Source organism: Seriola aureovittata, chromosome 18 (genome assembly GCF_021018895.1).
Source record: "Seriola aureovittata isolate HTS-2021-v1 ecotype China chromosome 18, ASM2101889v1, whole genome shotgun sequence".
Taxonomy (NCBI): domain Eukaryota; kingdom Metazoa; phylum Chordata; class Actinopteri; order Carangiformes; family Carangidae; genus Seriola; species Seriola aureovittata.
This window is the reverse complement of record NC_079381.1, coordinates 3,679,911-3,702,500: the sequence shown is the minus strand read 5'-3', so window position 1 is coordinate 3,702,500 and position 22,590 is coordinate 3,679,911. Positions and strand designations below refer to the sequence as shown.

General features: G+C 41.5%; 1 protein-coding gene across 1 annotated transcript in view; it reads right to left on the bottom strand.

Annotated features, from left to right (window-relative positions):
• LOC130187047 (transcription factor 4-like) overlaps positions 1 to 22,590 on the bottom strand; it is a 235,365-nt gene that overhangs the window by 101,188 nt on the left and 111,587 nt on the right. Inside the window, exons 7-9 of the mRNA XM_056404478.1 lie at positions 11,957 to 12,016; positions 5,370 to 5,496; positions 2,897 to 2,946 (exon numbers count right to left, since the gene is read on the bottom strand). Of these exons, the coding sequence (XP_056260453.1) occupies positions 2,897 to 2,946; positions 5,370 to 5,496; positions 11,957 to 12,016 (237 nt within the window). The remainder of the gene's footprint in view (positions 1 to 2,896; positions 2,947 to 5,369; positions 5,497 to 11,956; positions 12,017 to 22,590) is intronic.

Here is a 22,590-nt window from a genome sequence, read left to right as displayed (position 1 = left end):
TTGAAAAGAAATCACACTCGTGTACCAATAATTAGTTGCAGCAAAGAAAGCAATGCCACCTGGATGGTGTTTTTTTTAATTTTTTTTTTTATCAGCATGATAGTGAACATGTCTCGAAACACTTGATTGACAATATCTTTCATTAGTTTTACTATCTCTTTCCAACATGTCAGTGAACTCAAGGTTGAGGGGAAATGGTGGTTTTAGTCAAACAATGATGAAAAAAGAGTCGATGCCGACTCGAAACAGAAACTACGATCTTCACCAGTGTTTGTTGCCTAAATCTAAACACACACACACAATGTGAAGCCTGACGTCTTTGTATAAGCACCACCCCCCTCCACACCCCTTCTGTGTTACAAAAATGTGGCACTTTAAAGAAAAAAAAAAATTGCCATTGATATTTCCTTACAGAGAGTGTGTTTCCATGTAGAAGCCTACATGTGATTTCTAAGATCAAAGTTGGAAGTGAGTGAAAGGCTGAAAGGCTTCACCCTCCACTCGCTCCAGCCATTAGATGATGTAGCAAAGTAAAAAGTAGCAAGTCAAGGAGCAGGACACTATAATATATTAGTTTCCTTCCAGCTGGAGAATGTATATTTCATACTGAAGTAAGGTAACAGTGCGTATTGTCTCTTCTCTCCACAGGAAACATCTCTTCCACTTCTCACACACACAAAAGATGAAAAACAACAACAGCGACCTGTCAAACGAACCACACGTCTTACTCCCCGCTCTTTCTGTTTTTTTTTTGTTTTTAACATCTCTCCTCACCTCTCTCGCTTTCTCTTCTACCAACTCGCCCCCTTCCCTCCCGCCCTCCCTCCCTCTCTCCCCCCCGGTGAGGCTGATGTAGACACAGACAGGCCGAGGACAGAGGGGAGGAAGCGGGACAAAGCGGGCCGAGGCCACAGAAAGGCGGACTCCTGCCGGGCCAGAGACGTGGCTGACACACTGTACATTCAGCCGTTAACTGGCCATTAATGAGGTCAGCGTGAGCGCAAAAACTCTCCACGTGTAAAACAGCTTAAAGTCAAAAAACTGAAATACATATAATGACCACCAGATCTGCTGCTACGCATTATCTCCATTATAAAGACATAAGCACATCCTGTACTTGTTTAGAAGTACAGCCGCCAACCCAAATATAGATTCCACGGAGCGTCAAATGAAACAGAGAAGAAGAGAAAATCATCACAGATGAGAAGCTGGGAATTTTTCACTGGATTCGTTACCCCTTCATTAATCTAACAAAATATTCACCAAGTAACCGACTGTCCAATTCATTTCAGCAGGAGCAACATCAGACCAAAGTAAGCTTGTAGTTAAAAGTGATTTGAACATGAAAAATGTGAAAAGCAACAGAGCGCATCATTCCTAAAGAAACAGAGAAAGCCAGCGTTCAGGCAGAACTGCAGACCGGTCCAGAACCAGGAAACACAAAGTCAAATACGTGAAACATCAGCAGACGTTCTGCTGCTCAGAAAACAGTGAAATACGTCCATTTAATGCTCTAAACCCCAAAGTGATGTCTTTTTTCTGACCAACACTCAGTGATATAAGAGCAGCACATTTCTGTGGATGGAACAAGCAGGCGTTCTGGGTTTGTTGTGGTAAATCCCTTAAAAGATCAGCGATTATTTTTCTTTTTAATTGACTCATTGTTCTTGCCGTAGTTTTGTTATTTGGTGGACTAATGCTCCTGGATCTTCCTCCTTGAACTGACAAAAACTGAGGATGAGCCTGAGACTACGGTTCTCCACCCAGCAGCCGAGACCAGCAGCTGGTGACAGTTTGCCTATTTAGCATTTCCTGTATATAAACGTGTAATATTATGGTTTATAACATATCATAATGTTGAAATAAGTGTTTTTAACATGTTTTTTTTATTTTTCTTATCAACTATAACTGCTGCTGTGGACTCCAATAAGTGGAGGCTGGTGACAATACAGTAAAACGCAGTTGTAATAATACTGTACGTCTTCATAGGAGAAGTTGTCATTGCTGACAAATACAATAACCTACATTAATAAACACGTTAAAATGTCTTTATATCTGGATGCACCATCTTAATGTTTCATAAACCATTTACTAATATCTGTGTACTGTTTAAAAATCCTAAACAAGAGGATGTGAAGTTAAAATAGATGTTTTTAGTTCATTATGTCTCATTTTTTATTTAGAGTCTTTGTTTATAAAAGGTTGGATTATTTGGTCTGGGGTGAAACTTGGAACCAGCAGCTGTTTGAGTCCAGCTCGCCTCCGACAGCATCGCCATCTTCCTCTCCACATAAATTCCCAAACACCAGGCAGCGTTTGCACTTCTTTTCTTTTCCTACAAATGTTTTCTCAGGACAATTTTCCTCTCAAACATGCTGCAAAAAGACAGATCCAACGCACTCACTGATAAATGGATGAATCAATCAATAAAAAAGCAAACAAGGACTTTAAACAAAGACTGTTTAGTCATAATATTAATCTGATTATATAGATATTCTCTTTCAGTTCTATTAAATATCTGCAGTTTGTCATCAGAAAATAAAAGATGTGTATATCATTTTTCTTAATGTTGGATTATTTATTCTGGCATGAAACTGTTCCAGCTGAACCGACGACACAAAGCCGACAGCTGTTTGTGTCCAGCTCGCCTGCGACACCATCATCATCTTCATCTTCCACAAAACCAGGCAACGTCTGCAATTTGCATTTTTTCCACAACTTCATGTGTTTTTTTTTTTTTTTTTTGGTTTGGTTTGGTTTTTTTTTCTGCTACAGAACCAGCTAAGTGATTCCAAACATACAGGAGCCTTTTCTCCAGCGACACACACTTGAAGCGGCGATAATACCTCGCAAATAAAAAAGAAAAGAAGAAAAAAAAAGGCATGTTATCACTTACTGAGGACGGCAAGCCGGGAGGGACCTTCCGCACTTTTTTTGTGTGAATTTCTGAAAGAGAGGAAAAAAAGCAACAAAACAATACATGAGGGTTTAACAGGCCTTTTATTTGTCATTTAAAGGATGTTCTGGGTTGATTTGTTGAATTTAATCGATCACCTAAAGAGGAAAAAGCAAGGACCCCCCCCCCCCAATATATTTACAAAGAAAGCTTTCACTGCGAAAAACGCGACACAATAAGATGCAGAAAATAAAGACAGAACACAAAAAGGACAGGGCTGATTTTTTCTTTTCTTGCTTTGATAAAAGGAAGGAGGGCAGCTTTTGACATGTTTATATTATTTTTCAGGGTTTTGCTCAAGGGGAGTGGGAGCGGTCTATTAACTGGGAAGGTGAGACTTTGATGGAAAAATGAAAGAGCATTTTTTTGGGGGGGAGGGGGTTGAAAATGGCCCCTGAGTTGTTGTGTGTGTGTGTGTCTGTGTTTGTGTCCTCTCAAGGCTAACGCTACCAAGGCTACATGGCAGTCACTATTGTCCTGCTTTTTAAAAGACTTCCCTGTATTTTATTTTCTTTAACTTCCCTTTGAAAACACACACACACACACACACACACACACACACACACACACACACACACACACACACACACAAACAGGATGGTGTCACACAGTCACATGGACACGCACTCACAATGTTCGGCCTTCTACACGGCCATGTTTCAGACGACACACGGCGACTGTGGACTGGGGTTTCACCGCAGCCACAAAAGGAGTTTGCATTTGGACACAGAAGTCTGAATGAAGACAGACAATGATCTAATTCACACTAACGTGCTGCTTTATTTCAGCTGCTTTTAGGAAAGATATGTAGTGTCGCACTAAAAATATTGGGCTTGCGGATAAGGAAGTATTGGTAGTATTGTCTTGGTAGAGATGGGCCTCAAAACCTAAAAAAATCTCTTCTATTCTCTCATGATCTGAACGTCAGGATGTATTTTCATATTTGGTTTCAGATCGCTCAGATAGGTGCCGTTTTTCTATGCAGCAAAACATCAAGCTTTAGACAATCACAATGCAAAATGACTGAAATAATAATAATTTAAAAAAAAAAAACATCTTAAAGAGTCTTTTTTATTTACTAATTTAGACTGAATGTAAAAAAAGGAAGTTTATAAATCAAACGAGTGTGTATGTTGAAACACAACAATACAAGGTGGATCATCAGTGTTATTATAATCAAGGGGAAAAAATAGCTCTGTTTTGTTTATAATGTTTATTAAGAGACTGAAAAAATGCTGAAAACTCGCGCTCAGACCTCATCATTACACATGCTAACACTGTGTAGCATTTGCTAAATGAATGTAATATAACATGAAACATGACAACAATGAGATCAAAAACAAAAATCCTTTTTTTTTTTGTTCTAATTTTTTGTACAATTTGAAAATTAAATACTGAAATTGACTTGTTGAGATACATTTCTGCAGCATGTAGGAACATGTTTAGCAAGTAAAATCACTGAGTAAACAACTAAATGTGTCTTTGATTGAAATCTTCTGTAAACATTCTCATTAGCAACATCCTGCTTGACTGTATCATATAAAAACAAAACTATGTTGTTTTTCTGTAAATCATTTCATTTTGTCAGCAGCACAGAGAAGGGCTGTTGGAAGAAAGATAATGTTTCTGAGGGAAACATTATCAGAGGAAGAAGATTTACTTCGTATTACAACACATTCACCAACGCCTCTGGTTTCTAATTTGCTGACAGGTGTTCATTAAAATTATATAACGGCACACCGCAAACGAAGTTGGCTTCTCAAGCCACGTTATACTGCAGGTAATAACAGTCCTCATGTTCCTGGTCCTGTTAGCAGTTAACTGCCCCACAGTTGCCCAGTACATCAGGTCCAGCTAGCCAAACCCTGCAATACATCCTACCTTCATGTAGGTTCAAATTCATTTTTCAAATCAATAATGACAATAATTGCTGCACTCTTTTTGTTTATTTTGCAGGCTGAATTGTATTATGTTATTATATTAGAGGTGTTTCTAATATTTTGATCACCCTGAGTGTCAATGAAAATGAGCATTATCATCTTCTGGGTTTATTGCAAGACAACTGAGTGTCCATGGTTAAATCTTTAATTTAAAAACTTCAATTATTTCTATGTATTCAACTTTATAATGTAGTCAACAAAAATTGTATTAAGTCAAACTCACATTCACATGATTATTCTACTCTCTCCTCAGTGAGGTCAAGATATTCAAAAGACAGGGTCAGAAAGCCGGAGTTACTTCTTCTACTCAGTGTCAGATTTATTGTGTTGTAGTAGAGGCGCAGTTTAGCGACAGATCTGTTCATGTGAACGTCCTTGTGTCACCCATTATCATTGTATAGTGAATGTTTAGTGTGTGTGTGTGTGTGTGTGTGTGTGTGTGTGTGTGTGTGTGTGTGTTAGCGGCGTCTCACCCATGGTGTCCATAGGCAGTGTTCTCCTCCGCGGGTTGGAGCTGTAGTGCTGGTAGTACTGACCGGCTGGCTTGGTGGGCGACGCCGCGCCCGGACTCCCCAAACCCAACTCACCACCCAGTATTGACTGTAGAGAGACACAGACAAAAGAAAAGAGAGAGAGAGTATTAATCTAAGACTGATCAGGCAGAATCATGTGATCTTGCTGCTCAGGGACCATGAAGGAATTGCACACTGAAGTTTTTAGCAAACAGACCAAATAGTGCACTTGTTGGGGGACTATTTTCTGCAGCGAATTTATCAACATTTTGTGCTCTGGTGATTATTTTCAAAAAGGTATATAACATGACCTAATAACACCAAAATATTGAAGGTAATTAGAGTAAGAGCAACATATTTTCAATAATCCAAACTGTAATTATTGGCGTTATCCATAATATTGAAATAAGTCAGGATGCTGAAGTTGCCGCGGCGAGTTGAATTCGACAGTATTTTAGAATTAAGTCAGAACGTGGAAAGTATCTGAAATATTGATGAAATGGTGAGGATTAAATACATTATTGATCCCTGGGATGATGACAACATTTGAAATGCTGTTGTGGATGGAAACCCAAATGCTGAAAATAACTGGAATGATGATGATGATCATTGGTGAAGCGCTGCTGAAGAACATCAGAGTGTTGATATGAGGGTGTGAGAGTGTCGCTGTGTGCTGAGGATAATTGGTCAAAATGTTGGGTGATCTGGAATATTGAGTATTGTCAGAATATTTCAGACAATCAGAGTACTGATCACTGATTTGTGAAAATCTGTTTTGAACATATATGACAGCAGCTGGGATGTTGGTGATTTTCAGCACAGTTCAGGCACGTTGACCTGAAATGTAAATGGAAGCTGTGAAGCTTGAAATGTTGAGAGCACCAGGTTCACATTATATGGGGATTACTGTAAATACCAGTTTCCGCCTTGTAAACACTCTTTACATCAAAATTGATGTTGAAATTGCCACTACAACGTACTGTATATACTCAAATACTCTACATATGAAATGGCATTGAATTGAATTGAGTGCCTGAAAAATGGAACAAACATGGTTATTCAAGGTAAGGAAATAAAATGATCCATGGATCAATGAATGGTTATATTGTCAGTAGACAATATTTTAAACGTTCACACCACCAACACTGAAGTCACACAACTTTCTCAAGTTGTAGATGTGCCACCATCCATCACGTTTAATATGAATGTGGTATAAGAAGAAGAATGAATATGGAATATATATTTGTGTGCATGCACGTGTATGTATGTTTATGTATTTCTGCCCCAAAGAGCAACTAATAGTTAGTATAGTATAGATATGTAGGTATATATGGAAGTCCATCTCTGCCAAATTTGTATGAGCATAATGCTTGACACCATTACAACTGAAACTGAAAATAAATAAAAAAAAAATCTAAATGATCAAAAATGAATAACTTCAAATCCAAAGCATAACAATGTGTTAATACAATATAGATAGATAGATAGATAGATAGATAGATAGATAGATAGATAGATAGATAGATAGATAGATAGACAGACAGACAGACAGACAGACACCTCAAACCGAGCTGATAATGATAAATGAAACCATGGTTGTGATGGTATTTACCTCCATGAGAGCGACCTCATGCTGCTCAGCGTGGAGACGACCTCACAGCTCCACAAGCTCAGAGTCTAACTTCTCCTTTCTGCTGCTTTTGCCCTCCTCTAACTGTGAGTCTGTTTACGGCTCAAACTTAGCAAACCGCTCACACATTGTCCCCCTAATTAAGTTCAATGATTCGGCAGCAACAAGTGGCGTCTGGGCTGATTCGGAGAGAAGAGAGCGCCAGAATAAAAGAAGGAGAAGGATGGAGGAGAGGGTCATTTTTTTTTTTTTTTTTTTTAAAGTGGCACAAAAAGTTAGCAAGAAGGAACGAGGTGAAAAAGACCCCCCCCCCCCTTTAAATAGACTCCACCATCACTCCGTTAAAGTGTAGATTTTTTTCCCAGCTTTCTCGTTAAGTAATTAGTGTGCAGTGTATTTAAAGCAGAGGGTGGAGGGGAGTGTTTGGAGGGGGGGTTGGGGGGGGGGGGGGGTTTGGATGTTTTTCAGGCTAATCTGAATTCTGATCAGCGCGTCCATCCTCTCTGCGGCTGAAAACAAGAGTTAGCTTGGCACTGCCGGGCCAAGGAAGGCTTTTCTCATGCTAAACAGGGCCTAAGTAGGCCAATTACAGGGCCAGCCGCGGTCTCTGAGCCATTCTCCGGCTTAAAACAAAAGGGCCCTTGTCTTAAATAAAGTCAGTCACACACACAGAGAGGGAGAGGGAGTCAGACACAAAGGCACACACACACAATCACACACCAATTCAGTCATCCTGTTCCTCTGTCCGTGTGTGTTTCAGTGTTTGTGTGTGTGTGTGTCGTCAGGGGGTAAAAGGGGGTTCCCACTAAAACAAAAAGGGTCTCATTGATTGTGGCGCTTTTCTTTCTTTTCTGTTCTTTTCTTTCTTTTTTTCTTCCAGTACTCGAGCATTGAGCCAAGCTGGCCGGTCACCCCGGCAACTAGACGAGCTGGAGGAGAGACAAAATACCCGTCTGTCTCTCTCTGTCTCTCTTTACCTGTTTGTCTCGCTGTCTTCGTCAATCTCACTTCATTACACACGATCTTGCTCAGTTTATTTATTGTGGATATCAAAAGTCACATCGAGGTGATAAAGGGGTATTTCAACAATTTAGTGGTTCGCTTCCATAAAGTGAGATGAACCTGGTCAAAATCGAAGCAGCAGATGCTTAAATATCCAGACTTGTGATACGCTGGATCCTACATTTCCCATGATGCACTCAACAGCCACTTTTCTTGCCTGGTAAATGCTCCACATCTATCCAACTCCAAACCCATGTTTTGCAACATACACTTTCTATTATTTATTTAAGTAAAAGGAACCCCAATGACATCACTATGATGTCACCAGGGTTTTTTTCCAGTACCACAGGAGAAATTTAAAGGTCCCATATTTTACACTTCCCCTGTGTTTTACTTGAAGTGTTGATCCACAAGAAGATATATTTGTGGGTTTAAGAACTGTTTTCTGAATGAGCAAATGAAAATATATCAGCTTTTAGGTAAAAACTCTAAATCTAAACTAAACTAAATCCTGCAAGGTTGGATGGTAGGTCCAGGTGGGCGGGGCTTGGGACATGGCTGAGAGCGGTGACAGCTTTGTTGTGACATCACAAAGTTCCAGAAGTCCTGACGGCTGGTTTTAAGGCTCAGTTTCTGAATACAGGCTGTGTGCATTTCTCTTTTGACTGAGGCTTTGATACTTTCACTGTATTAATATAGAACCTAGACCTGATCTATAATCAAACAACACATGCACATCTGCCTTTATACTATATGGGAGCTTTAACATCTGTTTTTACAGGCTGGGTAGGAGTACTCAATAAGACCTGCAAACTCAGTAGGTTCATGGTTACTTTCTCACAAACAAAAATGGATAAAATAGGTCTGTGTTAACTATTTGGCAAAACTTACAGTAACAGGAATAAAATGTTCATAATTTGCTGATTGGTGTGTGCAGTTCTATTACATTAACACCACCGAAGGTTTCAGCTCTCTTAAGTTTAAATATAAGGCAGTCATGATCAAATATATCATAATCATAATACATTTCTGCCTTCACAAAAAGACAGTGAGAGACTGTACCTTTTTATTCTCATAATGACAATGTTGACATGCTGACATTTAGCAGATACTATGTTCACAATCTTGGTTTACTTTGGGAGAATGCTAACATTTGTTAATGTTGGAAATGTCATTAGCTTTGCAAGTATTTGGTCATAAACGAAGTTTGGGCTAATGAAGAAGAGTTATATGATCATTAACGTCAGAGGGATTCAACCTCTCAGGACCATGAATGTCCATCCAGTAGTTGTTGAGGTATTTCAGTTTGGACCAAAGCGGTGGACCGATCGACAAACATGAATAAAAAGTAATCGGATTACACTGTGCTTATATACAGAGGGAGAAGACGTCTTGTGACGTCTCAGACAGGTTTTACATTCTTGTGTCATTCAGGTGTGTGCGTCTGCTCCTCTGCGACCTACAGTTACCCATAATGCCCTGCTCTGCGTAGGAACATTTACAGTATGTGCATCTTCACAGATGTAGGCTGTAATTCCAGCCTCACGCTGCTGTGAGAATACTCAGGTTGACTCCGTCTTTCTCTTTCCCTCCAGCTCTGTTTCCTTCTTATGTTTTACTTTCTACATCATCTTGTTTTCTTTCTGTCTCTGTCTTTCTGTGTGTGTGTCTCTCTCTCACGCACACAGACACAAGCAGAGGTCTGTTTCTCACAGAGCTGACTCTGCCTCGGAACCCAGCTGCTCACAGAGACCATATTAACTAAGATAGATTACCAGAGACAGAGAGAGAGAGAGGCACAGAAACATGTACAGCGAGAGAGAGAGAGAGAGAGAGAGAGAGACAGAGAGAGCGAGAGGAGTAAAAAAAAAAAGGCAGAAACCAAAAAAAAAAAAAAAAACAGGAGAGGGAGAGAGAACAGGGACTCGAAAGAGAGAGAGAGATGAATAGAGAGAAGAACAAAAGAAAAAAATGGAAGATTGAGTAATGTACATGTAGGTGGTGGTTGTAATCGTCATGGTGATGTTGATGTTATCATTTTTAGATATCTGTTTTTGTTTAGATTAAACAAAGACACAACATTTTGATCAATGAACTTTAAATGTGTTGATAGTGTTTTGAGAGGATTTTTGAATTGGACTGAAGCAGGCTAGATAGTTTCCCCGTTTCCAGTCTTAATGCTAAGCTAAGGTAATCCAACTACATCCTGAGTCCACCTTTATACTTAAAACACAGATATGGAAGTGGTATCCATCTCCTCATCTCGCAGACAAACATATCTCTACTCCTCTTTCCATCATTGCCCCCCCCCCCCCCACACACACATTTCTCCTAATTTTCTTCCTCTCCCACTCGACCCTCTGTCCTCATGTGACTGAAAAAGCAAAGAGAGAGAGAGACAGGCAGGAAGAAGTCATTAATTACCAGGAAGTGCTGGCGAGGCAGTGGTGCACCTGTATGCCAACTTCACTCCAGCTGACACACACACACACACACACACACACACACACACACACACACACACACACACACACACACACACACACACACACACACACACACACACTCCTGAGGGAGTGAGGCTCTGTGGCTGCTACCAGAAACTGTAAAAGCGGTCGAGACGAGGAGTAAGAGTGGACTCACGGAGTCAGAACACTGGAACCACTTATCTCACATCAGGCATGATGCACCTCCAGTGTGACACCACAGTCACTGGTTTACTCTTTAGTGACGGTTTCACTCTATTATGGAGGTTCTGAACTACTCTTATCAGCACTGCACATGTTCATTAAATGGTGTCATTATACTGTTTTTATCCTTTTGTGATCCACTAATATTACATCAAATAACTAATGAAACTTGATTCATACAGCTCCTTTGGTGCAGGTTAGCAGGGGGATATGAGCATTCATGGTAATTGTTTTTAGTAATAATGATAATGATGATAAAAACAGTGATGGCGCCATTAGCAGGGTTGGATCGATCCACTAAAGGGTCCTGTGGACGAAACTGTTCACATGAGAAAAACACAAACATCAGTTGTCTGTTACAACCTGTGTTTACATTCACCTGACAAAGACCTGTGTTGTCACGGTGCAGGCGAGACATTAGCTTGGTTTCCTTTTAAAATGTAGCACAAACTTTTATCATGGTGTGTATTCATTTGAAGAATGTTACGGTCACACACAGATCTGACGTTTTCATCTGCTGCTATTCTTGTGTGATGAAGCAGAGGTTTCAGTGGAGGCTGCACATCATGACTTTAAGTCTGTTTCCTTTTCACGTTGTTGCATTTTGCTTTTATCGATACAACAGCTTTTCCATCCCTCAGTCGAGTGTCAGTGCAAATTGAAAATGTGCATGAAAACAGGTGGCTGGAAGTCGACACACTGATGCGGATGGTGTATGTGACTCTGACATGGGGTTTCTTGTTTTCTACCAACAGTCAATGTTTGTTTCTTTTAACCATGACCACAGTCTTTCCTCTAATCTTGACACTAAACGTAACCTAACCTCATCCAATAAGGTGGTAGATAAGAAAACAGTCAGAAGAACTGATGTTGTAAATGCTGTTTGATTTCTGCCATGATAAAAAAAAAAAAAAATACTCACATGGGTTTTTTTGGAGGGAAATTGCAAACTAAGTATTTTTGTTGTTTAGTTTAGAGTGTGCTCTGCTGTACCTGTAACCCCCCAGCAGTGTGTCACGGTGTACTGACACACACCCGGGAGGACATCATTCATCTGTTCAGAAGTTAAACAACCGGAGGTCAGAAAGAAAAAGATTTGAAGTTGTGTCAAGTTGCTCTTTAAACAACAACAAGACCTTAAAATGAAACCTGGACCCCGCTACAAGATTAAGGTCTTCACCATTTCAGTTTACATTGTGTTGTTACAGTGGTGCACGCAGCATTACCTTTACCGCTACCTGAGCTTTCTCGCCCTCCTCATGGTCTGGAGCCCGGGACTGCCCAGTCTGTAATCCAGTCCATCCGTTAATCCATTCATTTTAAAGAAGTGCAGTAATAACATCATCTGTATGTTGGCTTTCATAGTTATCTTTGCCAAAACTGCAAAATGACACTACAGTACAGTCAGTACAGTCAGTACAGTCATTCCATCTTCAAACAACACGTTCAAGTCACTTGTAATAAAACACTGTTTAATTAAATAAATGCACATTTGACTGGCAGAAAGCAGCAAAAATATGAGAAAAGCAAAAAAAAAAAGAAATTTTTAAATAAAATACAAGCAGGACCACGCATGTCGTCTATTCCAGCAGAGATTTCCTGCAGAGTTTCTTCTTCTTTTTGAAACTAAACTTGAACATAACGGCAAATGAAACACAAGACAGTGATAATTTTAATTATGTGTTGCATTTTTCATGCCATCTGCTGGATATGATAGGATGAAGGTGCCTTTTAAAAGGGACAAAAGCAGCACGGTAAATGTTTTTTATTTCTTCTTCATGTCAGTGGTTGACTGCTTCACGATAAGAAGGAGTGTCAGTTTATCCTTCAGCTCTACAGCTCTGTCCACAGACAATTCAAAGTTTTCCTGGAGCAAAGCACTAACACCGCCGGGGTTAGAGGTTCGAGTCCCTCCAGAGTGACAAAGACAATTGGGCCGACACTTTGGTGCAAGTTGTGACAAACAATTACAGTGATAGACTGAGACAGCAGAAGACATTACATTATCAAAGTAGAGGAGTGAGATAACCAATCATGACGCAGAACCGCCGTGAGAACACAGATACACAAACAAAGCGGCCATTCACATCAGCACATCGGAGTCTCTCAAACACCTGCTGCTGTGTTTGTGTGTGTGTGTGTGTGTGTGTGTGTGTGTGTGTGTGTGTAGAGTGATGTCAGAGCTAGAAAGAAAAACTGCAGGGACAGATCACCGCAAAATTAACACACAGACACACACACACACACACACACATACGCACACACATACGCACACACCTCTGAAGTTGCACTCAAAGCAGCAGCAGCGAGGGACTAGCCAAGGACAACTTCCTCCATCTTCTAACTGCTCTTCACACCAACACACACACACACTAACACCCAATAACACACACTTCACTCAAACACACACACACACACACACACACACACACACACAAAGCAGTTCAAAGCATTTTTCCTTAATTAGCGTTCAACGCTTGGCTTGACAAATAAATAGCGATCATTTAAGAACACTTAGAGAGGAATCAGACAGCACATTACACCTCACAGTATCTGGCAGCTTCCTGCACGCAGTTAGAAGAGGGGGGGCATTATGAAGGCAAAGAGGAAAGAAGGAAGAAGCGAAGGAGGGAGGAAGGAAAGCGAAAGCGGAAGGGGATGAAATAGGTAAGGAAGAAGTTAATGGGAAACAAAAGAAGTTGGAAATCAAACAGAGGAGATGAGTAAGTAGAGATGGAGGAAGGTAATGAGGGAAGAGGAGAAGGAGGGAATGAGAGAATGAAAGATGGGTGACGAGGGGACGGAAGGAAGAATGAAAGTTGAGAAGGCAAGAAAAGAAAGCAGGAAAGGTAGGATGAAGGAAGGAATGAAGGAAGAAAGGAATACGAGAGAGGGATGAGAGAGTGAAAGTGGGAGGAAAGGGGTGAGGAGGAAAGGAAACAGGTAGAAGTTAGTGGGAAAGGGAAACTAGAGAGACAAGTATGTAACATAAATGAGTGAGGAAAGGAGGGGAAGAGAGAGCGATACGGAGGGGTAGAATGAAAGATGGGATGAATGAAGAGAGAAGCCGGGAGGGAAGGTAAGAGATGGATGGAGACGGTATTGTTGAGGGAGGCGTAGAAAAGGAAGAGCCAAAAAAGGAAAGGAAGGGGAAAAGTGTGAAGAGGAGAAGGAGGAGGGAGAGAGTATGAGCGAACAGAATCAAAGGATGAAGACAGGAAGAGAAGGAGAGGGGAAAGAAAAAAAAAGAAGGTGGGAATAAAAGAAGGAGGGATGGATGAAACTGAAGCTGATACAGCTGGAGGAAGACAATGAAAAGAAAGCGAGTGCAGATGAATGGAGAGAAACAGAGAGAAAAGGAAGAAGGGATCATCGAGGAAGAAAGGGGAGGAGACAGGAAGTGAGTGAATGATAGACGGAGAGAGAGATTTATATTTATTTTACAGATGAAAAGAGAATGAAAAATAGAATTCCCTGCGGTGCCATCTTGAACTGATCACTCCCATCATGCCTCAGTCCCAGCCGACTTCACTTTGTAGTTCTGGACACATTTTAGTCATTAGAAGCAGAAACAAAACCACAGGCATGAGCGTAGAAATAAAAGGTAGTAACAGCACTCCACATCAAACACATCCACACCTGTGAGGACAGAGAATCAAGAGGCAGACGCCTCCGCCTATCTGTTCAGTCAGCTGATCAGTGGCTCCCAACCTTTTCCAACTCATGGCCCACTTGAAAATCTCAAAAAAAAAATGTTGGCGGCCCACATCCGACCCCCTAACAATACGGAGGCCAAAGAACACGTTCTCAGAGCACCTCTTATTTTATATATTATATATTTCATATATTATATATTCTATTTATTATTTTAATGATAACAATCAAACATTCAGGACTGAACCGAAAGCAGGAGAACCTTTTGTCCGACAGGAGAGATCAAGTCTTGATTCACCATCTATTTATTGACTCTCTTTCCCATAATTCCTTCTGTTGCTAACCAGTTATTGATGCTCCAGTATTTGCCATGGACTATCATCCTATCAGCACAGTGAAAGGCATGACGACAAACAACAAAAAAAGAAGAAGAAAATGATGAAAGTTGTTCTAGAACATTTAAAAAGATTATTTATATTTTTGTTTTTTCTGTTTTTTTAATAATTAAATCTTTTCACCAAGATTGTACTGTACTGCCGCCCACCCATGGGCCCCGGCCCACATGTTGGGAACCGCTGCACCAGATGTTGCTTCAAGAAGTGAAGTCTGTGGAAGTGAATGGGAAAAACTATGTGTACAAAGTCAAAAAATGTGTTTCTATAATGCGTTTATCTCAAACCTTACTTTCACATCCTCTAACAAGTTTCTTACAGGATAAATTGGTCCATTAAGAAGATATTAAGGCCTAATGCTGCAACACCATCATGTGGGGATGCAGCAATGACGACGCCTCTGCAAAACACTGTTGGAGGGGGAATTCATTTTGGAGGAACATTTGCAAGTGAGGAGGTGAATTTCACTGCAAAGAAAACACCTCAAGAAACGGCAAAGACGCATGTCGACGTGTCCATAGTAACTTCATAACTTCATTGTGGATGAAGCTCCAGAGAGATGAAGGAGCCCTGCTCTATTGACTTTTAACTTTCCAACGTTCCATACGTTCATTTTCAGAAATGTCCGAGTCTCAGGTTGAATTTTTTTTTACTCAGTTAAAGGAAGTTCAAGACCTGTGGGCTCCAGGAAGTTGTTCCTTCATCTGTCACAGATAAGAATCCAAAGGAAGCCCTGCTGAGCTCTGATGAAGGAAACACACATGAAAAATATCAGCCTGCGTTCCCTCATCTCGTGGATCGAGACGGGATTACTTATAAATATGTGTGTGTGTGTGTGTGCGAGAATGCACGCAAAAACATACAGATGCATCACTAGTATATTTAATATGGGTGTGTGTGTGTGTGTACATCCAAGTGTGTATTTAAGTTTTTTGAACGTGCTGTTGTAATATCTTGTAAATGTGTGTGTGCGTGTGCGTGTGTGTCAGCTCTGTAGTGTAGGCATGACAGCTCAGTTCTGTTCTGTGTCTGTTACCAGCTGTTGTACTTCACTCGCAGTTTCTCTGTGTGCGTGTGTGTGTATGTGTGTGTGTGTTTGTGTGTGTGTCTAACAGCACAGTGTTTGATGTTAGACACACCAGATTGGGGAGCAGGTTAACTTCACTGATAGAGAGTAGCTCCCTGCTCTGCCTCCATGAATCCTGACAACAACTGGTTAAAACAACCACCGAGTCGACTGCCGCATGAAACCATCCAGTCATTTCACCCTTTCCACAAACAAATAACTCACACGAAACAACAACCATAAACAGTTTCCTCTCAACGCTTCGCTTTTCACACTAAAACACCAGATACATTTTCAGATCCTTCAGATCCCTATGTCAAACCAGCAACACCATAGTGTGGAAATACTCCATCATGTCGTAGGACAGAAGGTCTGAATCTGCTACGAATGAAAGATAAAAATGCATCATGTCTACCAGCTAATGGGAAAAGTACTGTGACCCGAAGAGGGAGGAGCATCGCTGTCTTTGATGCCACAAAAGTGCCAAAGAGCAAGAGCAAGTTTTCCTTCAGTGTTTTAAAGTAAGAGGTTCTGAAACTTTGGTGTGAATGAATTTGGTATAAGATGAACACACAGAAACCTACAATAGAATAAAAAAGAAAAGCGAAATGTTCAAAGTAATACTGGGCAAAATTAGCAAGGTGTGAAACTGCAGCCACGTTAGCATCTGTGTGAGGCTGCACTGTATCACAGTGGAGCTGTGGGCAACATCCAAGAGTCAGGATGCTAACGCGCCGATGCTCACCACTGTCACCCTTTCAAGTTCAGTGTGTTTGGAGCACAGCTGAGGCTGATGTGGGAACGTCTTTTATTTTGCAGGTCAAAAACAAAAATATGGGACAAACTTTGACCTGATGGAAGGGTCAGTGAAAAGTCACTAAAAGGTATTACTTTCATTCTGAGGGGAAAAATGACTAATCCATCCAATAGTTGTCAAGACATGTGATGAAAAACCACAGATGTCGACTTAATAAGAGTGAACGTCAGCGGCTCACCGAAGACAATGCAATTATTCCTTTTGCCAAACCAGCCAGTAGAGGTGGACGTGTTTCAGTCTGGACCAAAGCGGCGGACTGAGCGGCCCACACTGACACCCCCGCCGCAGTAATGGTACCAACCTGGACCGCACTCTGATATCAGGACCTTTATCCTGCTCATTCTGCATCCTCAAGTGGAGAGGACAGCTTGCATTATTTCACTTGTATCAACATTCAAACTTATTCCAACCTGAATTTTCCGCTCTACTTTTTTTCCTTTTCTATGAAATAAAAGAAACGACATGTAATTCTGTGAGACGACAAGCGGCTTGATTAAAAACACTTGATATCTCTCCACTATTATACAGCTAAAGGAACCCGGTGGCTCCACCATCACATGGCGGTACTGGGTGGTCCTGACAGTCAGAGCGTCCATATGATGGAACACACACACACACACACATACACTAACTGCCTGCTGTCATAGCTGATTTATTAACATACACAAAGTATAAGTAAGAACAGCAGTGTGTGTGTGTGTTTGTGTGTGTGTGATCGATAGTAAAATAAAATAAAGTGTTGATCTGTGTGGCCAGCAGATGAGACTAAATGACGGCTGAGAGTCTCCTGAGAGCAACGAGCAGCTGGATCTGTATGTGTGTGTGTGTGTGTGTGTGTGTGTATATTCAGAGTCGGCGCAGCAGCTGTGAGTGGAACATCTCACCACACACAAAGATGCGCAGGAAGGATTGATGGATGGATGGATGGTTCGATGGATGAAAGAGGAGAGTTATTTCTCGGCTCTATCAATCTCTACTTCTTGTTCTTCTTCTCCGAAAGTTTGTCTCTTTCTGGTATTTCCATCCAGAGTAATGATACAAATGCAGTTACCAGTGTATGACAGTTTCTCACCACTGATTTGATGCATTTAACTCAATAATCAATATGAAGTCATATGTAAAGAAACACAGCGGGTTGGTTACCTGATGTGAAGTAAAAGTGAACCTGCGACTGTTACACTATGACATATGATATAATCAGATTGTTAGTAGTGATGCTTCATTTTCTCTGGTTCTCCAGACACCTCAAAGTGACACCTTCAAAATGCAAACCAAACAGGTGTCAGTAATAAACTGTCCACTGTGAGGAGGTTTTTGTCACAGTATTTTCGTTTGACATTGGTTAGTGATTTGGATGAGTGTATTAACAGTTGGGAGAACGTCAGCAGACCTTTCGGAGCTTGGACTTAATAGAAAGAGTGTCACCTGTTCTCAAAACTGAACTGCTGTATCAAACCATGCATCAAAACAATCAAGTAAAACAATGTTCTATGTAATGATGTATTATAGAGTTACTGTTTGTATTGATTTGCATTAGATACAGTGTACATAGTAAACTATGGTTCATAGTTGGCAGCGTTATTAATATTTCCCTCCATGTGAACAGTCTTTGACTCGCCCCCCTTTTTTTTTTTTTTCTTCCTGGACTTCAGACCAGCTGTTGGGGGATTGTACTTCCTGCTTCCACACCATTGGTCAGAAAACAGCCAATGGGGGACGCGCTCAGAGGACAGACAGAATGAAGTGATGATGAACACACACATACAGGCTTGGTAACCAGATTCCACTGTAAAGCCCACGCACAGGAACTGTCGGCCTTCCAGAGGGGATGGGGGACTGTTCCTCACACACACACACACACACACACACACACACACACACACACACACACACACACACACACACACACACACACACACACACACACGCACACACGCACACACACACGCACACACACACACAAACACACACACACGCACACACACACACACAGATGCCTGGCCTCCGTACTGACAAATTCCACAGATCAGTAGAGGAATTGCATCTTGACAGAGAGAGAGAGAGAGAGACAGAGAGACAGAGAGAGAGAGAAGCAAGAAGGATCAGAGAGAAAAAAAAGAGGACTGACAGGAAATGAGAAAGAGAGACAGTTTGAGTGAGCTGTAAATGATACATGATTTATTTTACAAATGTGATGTAAACAAGAAACTTTGCTCGAAGCACCAAACTCTCTTCAACTGGACAAACCTGTCGTCAATCACTCTTTTCACCCTGATGAATGAGGAGCTCTACGTTTGTGTTATTTTGATCATTAACATACTCGAGTGAACTTGTTTCACTTTGTTTGGAGAGGAAGGTCAAGTTTCATTCACAAAAATGTGACCAAAGAGTAAAAAGACGAATTTTACACCAGCTTCCAGTCGTGTTTGAAACCAGCAGAGAAAAAGATGACGAATGTAGACGTGCCAGTGGACGTGTTAGGACCAAAAACAATTCTAAAATATTAATTCAGCTGTCAACGACGTGTCACCCGAGCTGCGCTGTGACAGACATAAAGGCAGAAAGGATTAACATGTGAATAGATGCAAAAAAAAAAAAAACCTTCTTCCTAAAACAAAGCAGGCCATGAGAGCCATGAGAGGTTTCCATGAAACAGTGAGGCAGCCTACAGTAGGTGTCAGAGGATGATAGTGGACAGAGACCCTGAGGCCGCTGTCAGTGAAAGACTTTACCTACAACGACTGAACTATAGAAGCTGCTGTGCTGAAATGTGAACAAAATCACTTAGTAACCTGGCGGCCGCGCTCATGGGAGAATATATACAGAATATGAATTTTCCAAGTTTGTTTTAGTCGTATGTTTGGTATAAATGAATTTCGGCAACATATTTAAACTCCACATTCTTCAGATGAAGGTGTTATTAAGGTGATTTCATAATGTTTGTTTTCCTGTGGAGAAAAGGCCGTCTATCTGTACGACACGTACAGCAGGTCTAGTGCACTCACGGGTTTTGTTCGTACCTTGCTGAATTTAAATGTGAGACGATTGGTGAATTTGTTTTTCTTACATCACTTTTACGTGTTAGTTATGAACCAGTCCGTACATACGAGCGTTCCTCCATGAGGACGTTTGTGGACAGAAAAAGGGGGAACAGGGAACGGTAACTTTAGAAGGTACACACCTGATTTGTGTGACCAATGAAGCATGAACGACTGTGGATTCTGTCCCCCATAGTTTATAGTGGATCATGGACAAACATCAAATGACAAACAACATATGAAAATGGCCTCGTGCAAGAGAATTTCCCTCCCTGCCGCTGCAGAGAGAAATAACCTCAGGTCAGCTCTACAGAGATGATCAAACACTCACATATAACCGCACTATTATATGTATCATCATTATTACCACCTATTACACCTCATCAAAGGACGCATCACACCTCAAAGATAGTGTAAAGCTGAGCCAAGGAGATAGAGGGGTCATCCACTAATTGGAAGGTCGGTGGTTCGATTCCCGGTTCCCCTAGTTTCCTTGGCCGAGATGCTGAACCCCACATTGCCCCCAATGTACCATTGGTCTGCGAGTGTGTGTATGGTAGGAAAACACTGTGCGTGAATGTGTGTGTGAATGGGTGAATGTAGCTTAGTATTGAATGTATAAAAACCACTGCTGTGGTCGTCACTATCCTCTTGGACAGGACCAGCGGTGCTAATAATACCTCAAAAGGTAATTGGAAAAATCATGCCAAAAGAGTTGAAAGGAAAAATTTTGAGTGAGGAAAGGAAGGGTTTAATTTTGGGTTTATTGGCAGAGTGAGCGTCAGGTGGCTTCCATTCTTAAAATTTCAGAGATGGCGGATCAAGAACAAGGTCAAGCAGCAGACAATGGGCACAACAAAGCTATAGACCAGCAGTGGGTGAACATGACTCTCCACTGACTGGGATGACTGCCAACTGCAATGTCACTCAACAACTGTAGGATGACATCAAGTGACCTACAGACAGAATGGCAAACGGCAGCTGGGGTGAAGTGCATGGTGAGGATGATTTGAAACAGGCTCCTGGAGGCGAGTGAAGAGGAGCCAGGCTGAGGTCTGGAAAAGACCGTAAGGATTGGACTGTAGAGGACTGCGGTGGGTCATCTTCCCTGATGAGCCCTGGAGAGGCCTACAGGCCACAGTGTCTCTCACAGACTGTAAAGTTTGGTGGAGGTTTACTGATGGAGGCATGGATCAAGCCACGTACAAGGTTATCCTGGAAGGAAACTTGCTTCCTTCCGCTCTGATGATCTCTGAGGACTGGTTTTCCCATCAGGACAATGACCCACCGCCAGGTCAATCAAGGTGTGGATGGAGGACCAACAGATTGTATTGGGAAATTGTGTTTAATGGAATAAAACAAAATGTTCATTTCACTCAAACACACATACATATATATTATATATACTGTATATATATATTATATGTATAGGACAAAAAGACAAAAAGAGAGAGAAAGACAGCCAGCAAATGACAGAGACAGAGGTACACAGAGACTATGGGGCTGAGCTGTGTTCAGTACTAACCAGAGGACTCTCCCTCTCTCTCCCTCCCTCCCGCTCTCTCTCTGTCTCTCTCTCTCTCTGCAGTCTCTTGACCCGTCAGAGGTGTGGAGGTCGGTGTATTTGGAGAGCCCTCAGAATGTTTAAAGGAGCAGTTCAGCTTGTTAAGGACTGATGAAGAGTGAGCAGGAAGCCGAGGACGGCACACCTGCTACTGTTTCAGCAGGTGATGGACACTCAACACATACACGTTCTAGTCATGAAGCTGATGCTGAGTGGAGCTGCAGAGCTTTAATTACTAACACTCTACTCATACATGACATATACGTGTTATAATTCATGTTTTTTTTTTTTAATACTGTTAAATCACATGAACGCTTCAGTGTGTGTCTGAGAGACTGTATGGTTTAGGAATACTGTACATTTCTACATACCTGTGCATTCATGTAAGTGTATATACATATGTGTATGTGTGTGTGTGTGTGTGTGTGTGTGTCTTCTTTAGTAGGTAAATGCAGCTTCTAAGCTCCTCTGAAACTCTGAGCTTCAAAACGAAGCCTTCAGCACTTTCCACTGACTGATTTGTGTGAGTGTGAGAGTGTGTGTGTGTGTTGTGTGTGTGTGTGTGTGTGTGTGAAGGGTTACAGGCTTTTTTCATGTTGCATTCCACCAGAACCTCACATTCAGACTGCTGCTGCCTCAGCTGTAGCTGCCGGCCCACGACTAACCTACTGATCTGTGAGGCGATAACTGGATGACAGGCATGCTTTGGTGTGGCTGAGTATGTGTATGTGTGTGTGTGTGTGTGTGTGTGTTGTGTGTGTGTGTGTGTGTGTGTGTGTGTGTGGACAGCCAGGACAGTGACTTTAGCTTGAATGAACGACAGAGAGAAGGAGAGGAGAGAAATTGAGAGAGGGGAGAAATGATGAAAAACAGCAAGAGGGGATGTGAGACCGTGAGAGAGAGAGAGAGAGAGAGAGAGAGAGAGAGAGAGAGAGAGAGAGAGAGAGAGAGAGAGAGAGAGAGAGAGAGGGAGGATCATCTTCTCCCATCCCTTCATTCTGACGATGTGTGTTTTTCTGCTTATGTAGACAGAATGTCCCTTAAGATAGCTTTAGATAGCAAGCACAGACAAGCTGAAATATGTGTGTGTGTGTGTGTGTGTGTGTGTGTGTGTGTAGTAACTATACATTATACTACCCATGAGGGTGGTTATGGGAGTTAAGGTGATACTGTCAGCAGCTGTGAAGCCACAGAAATCCCCATAAAACGAGTGAAGAACAAACAGTATGCTGATGATTTAGCTGTTAAGCGTGAAGTTTGTCCTGACGGTGGCGCTACAGCAAATCTCAGGAGCGAAACGACAGTACTCCCATGATGAGTAAAATGATC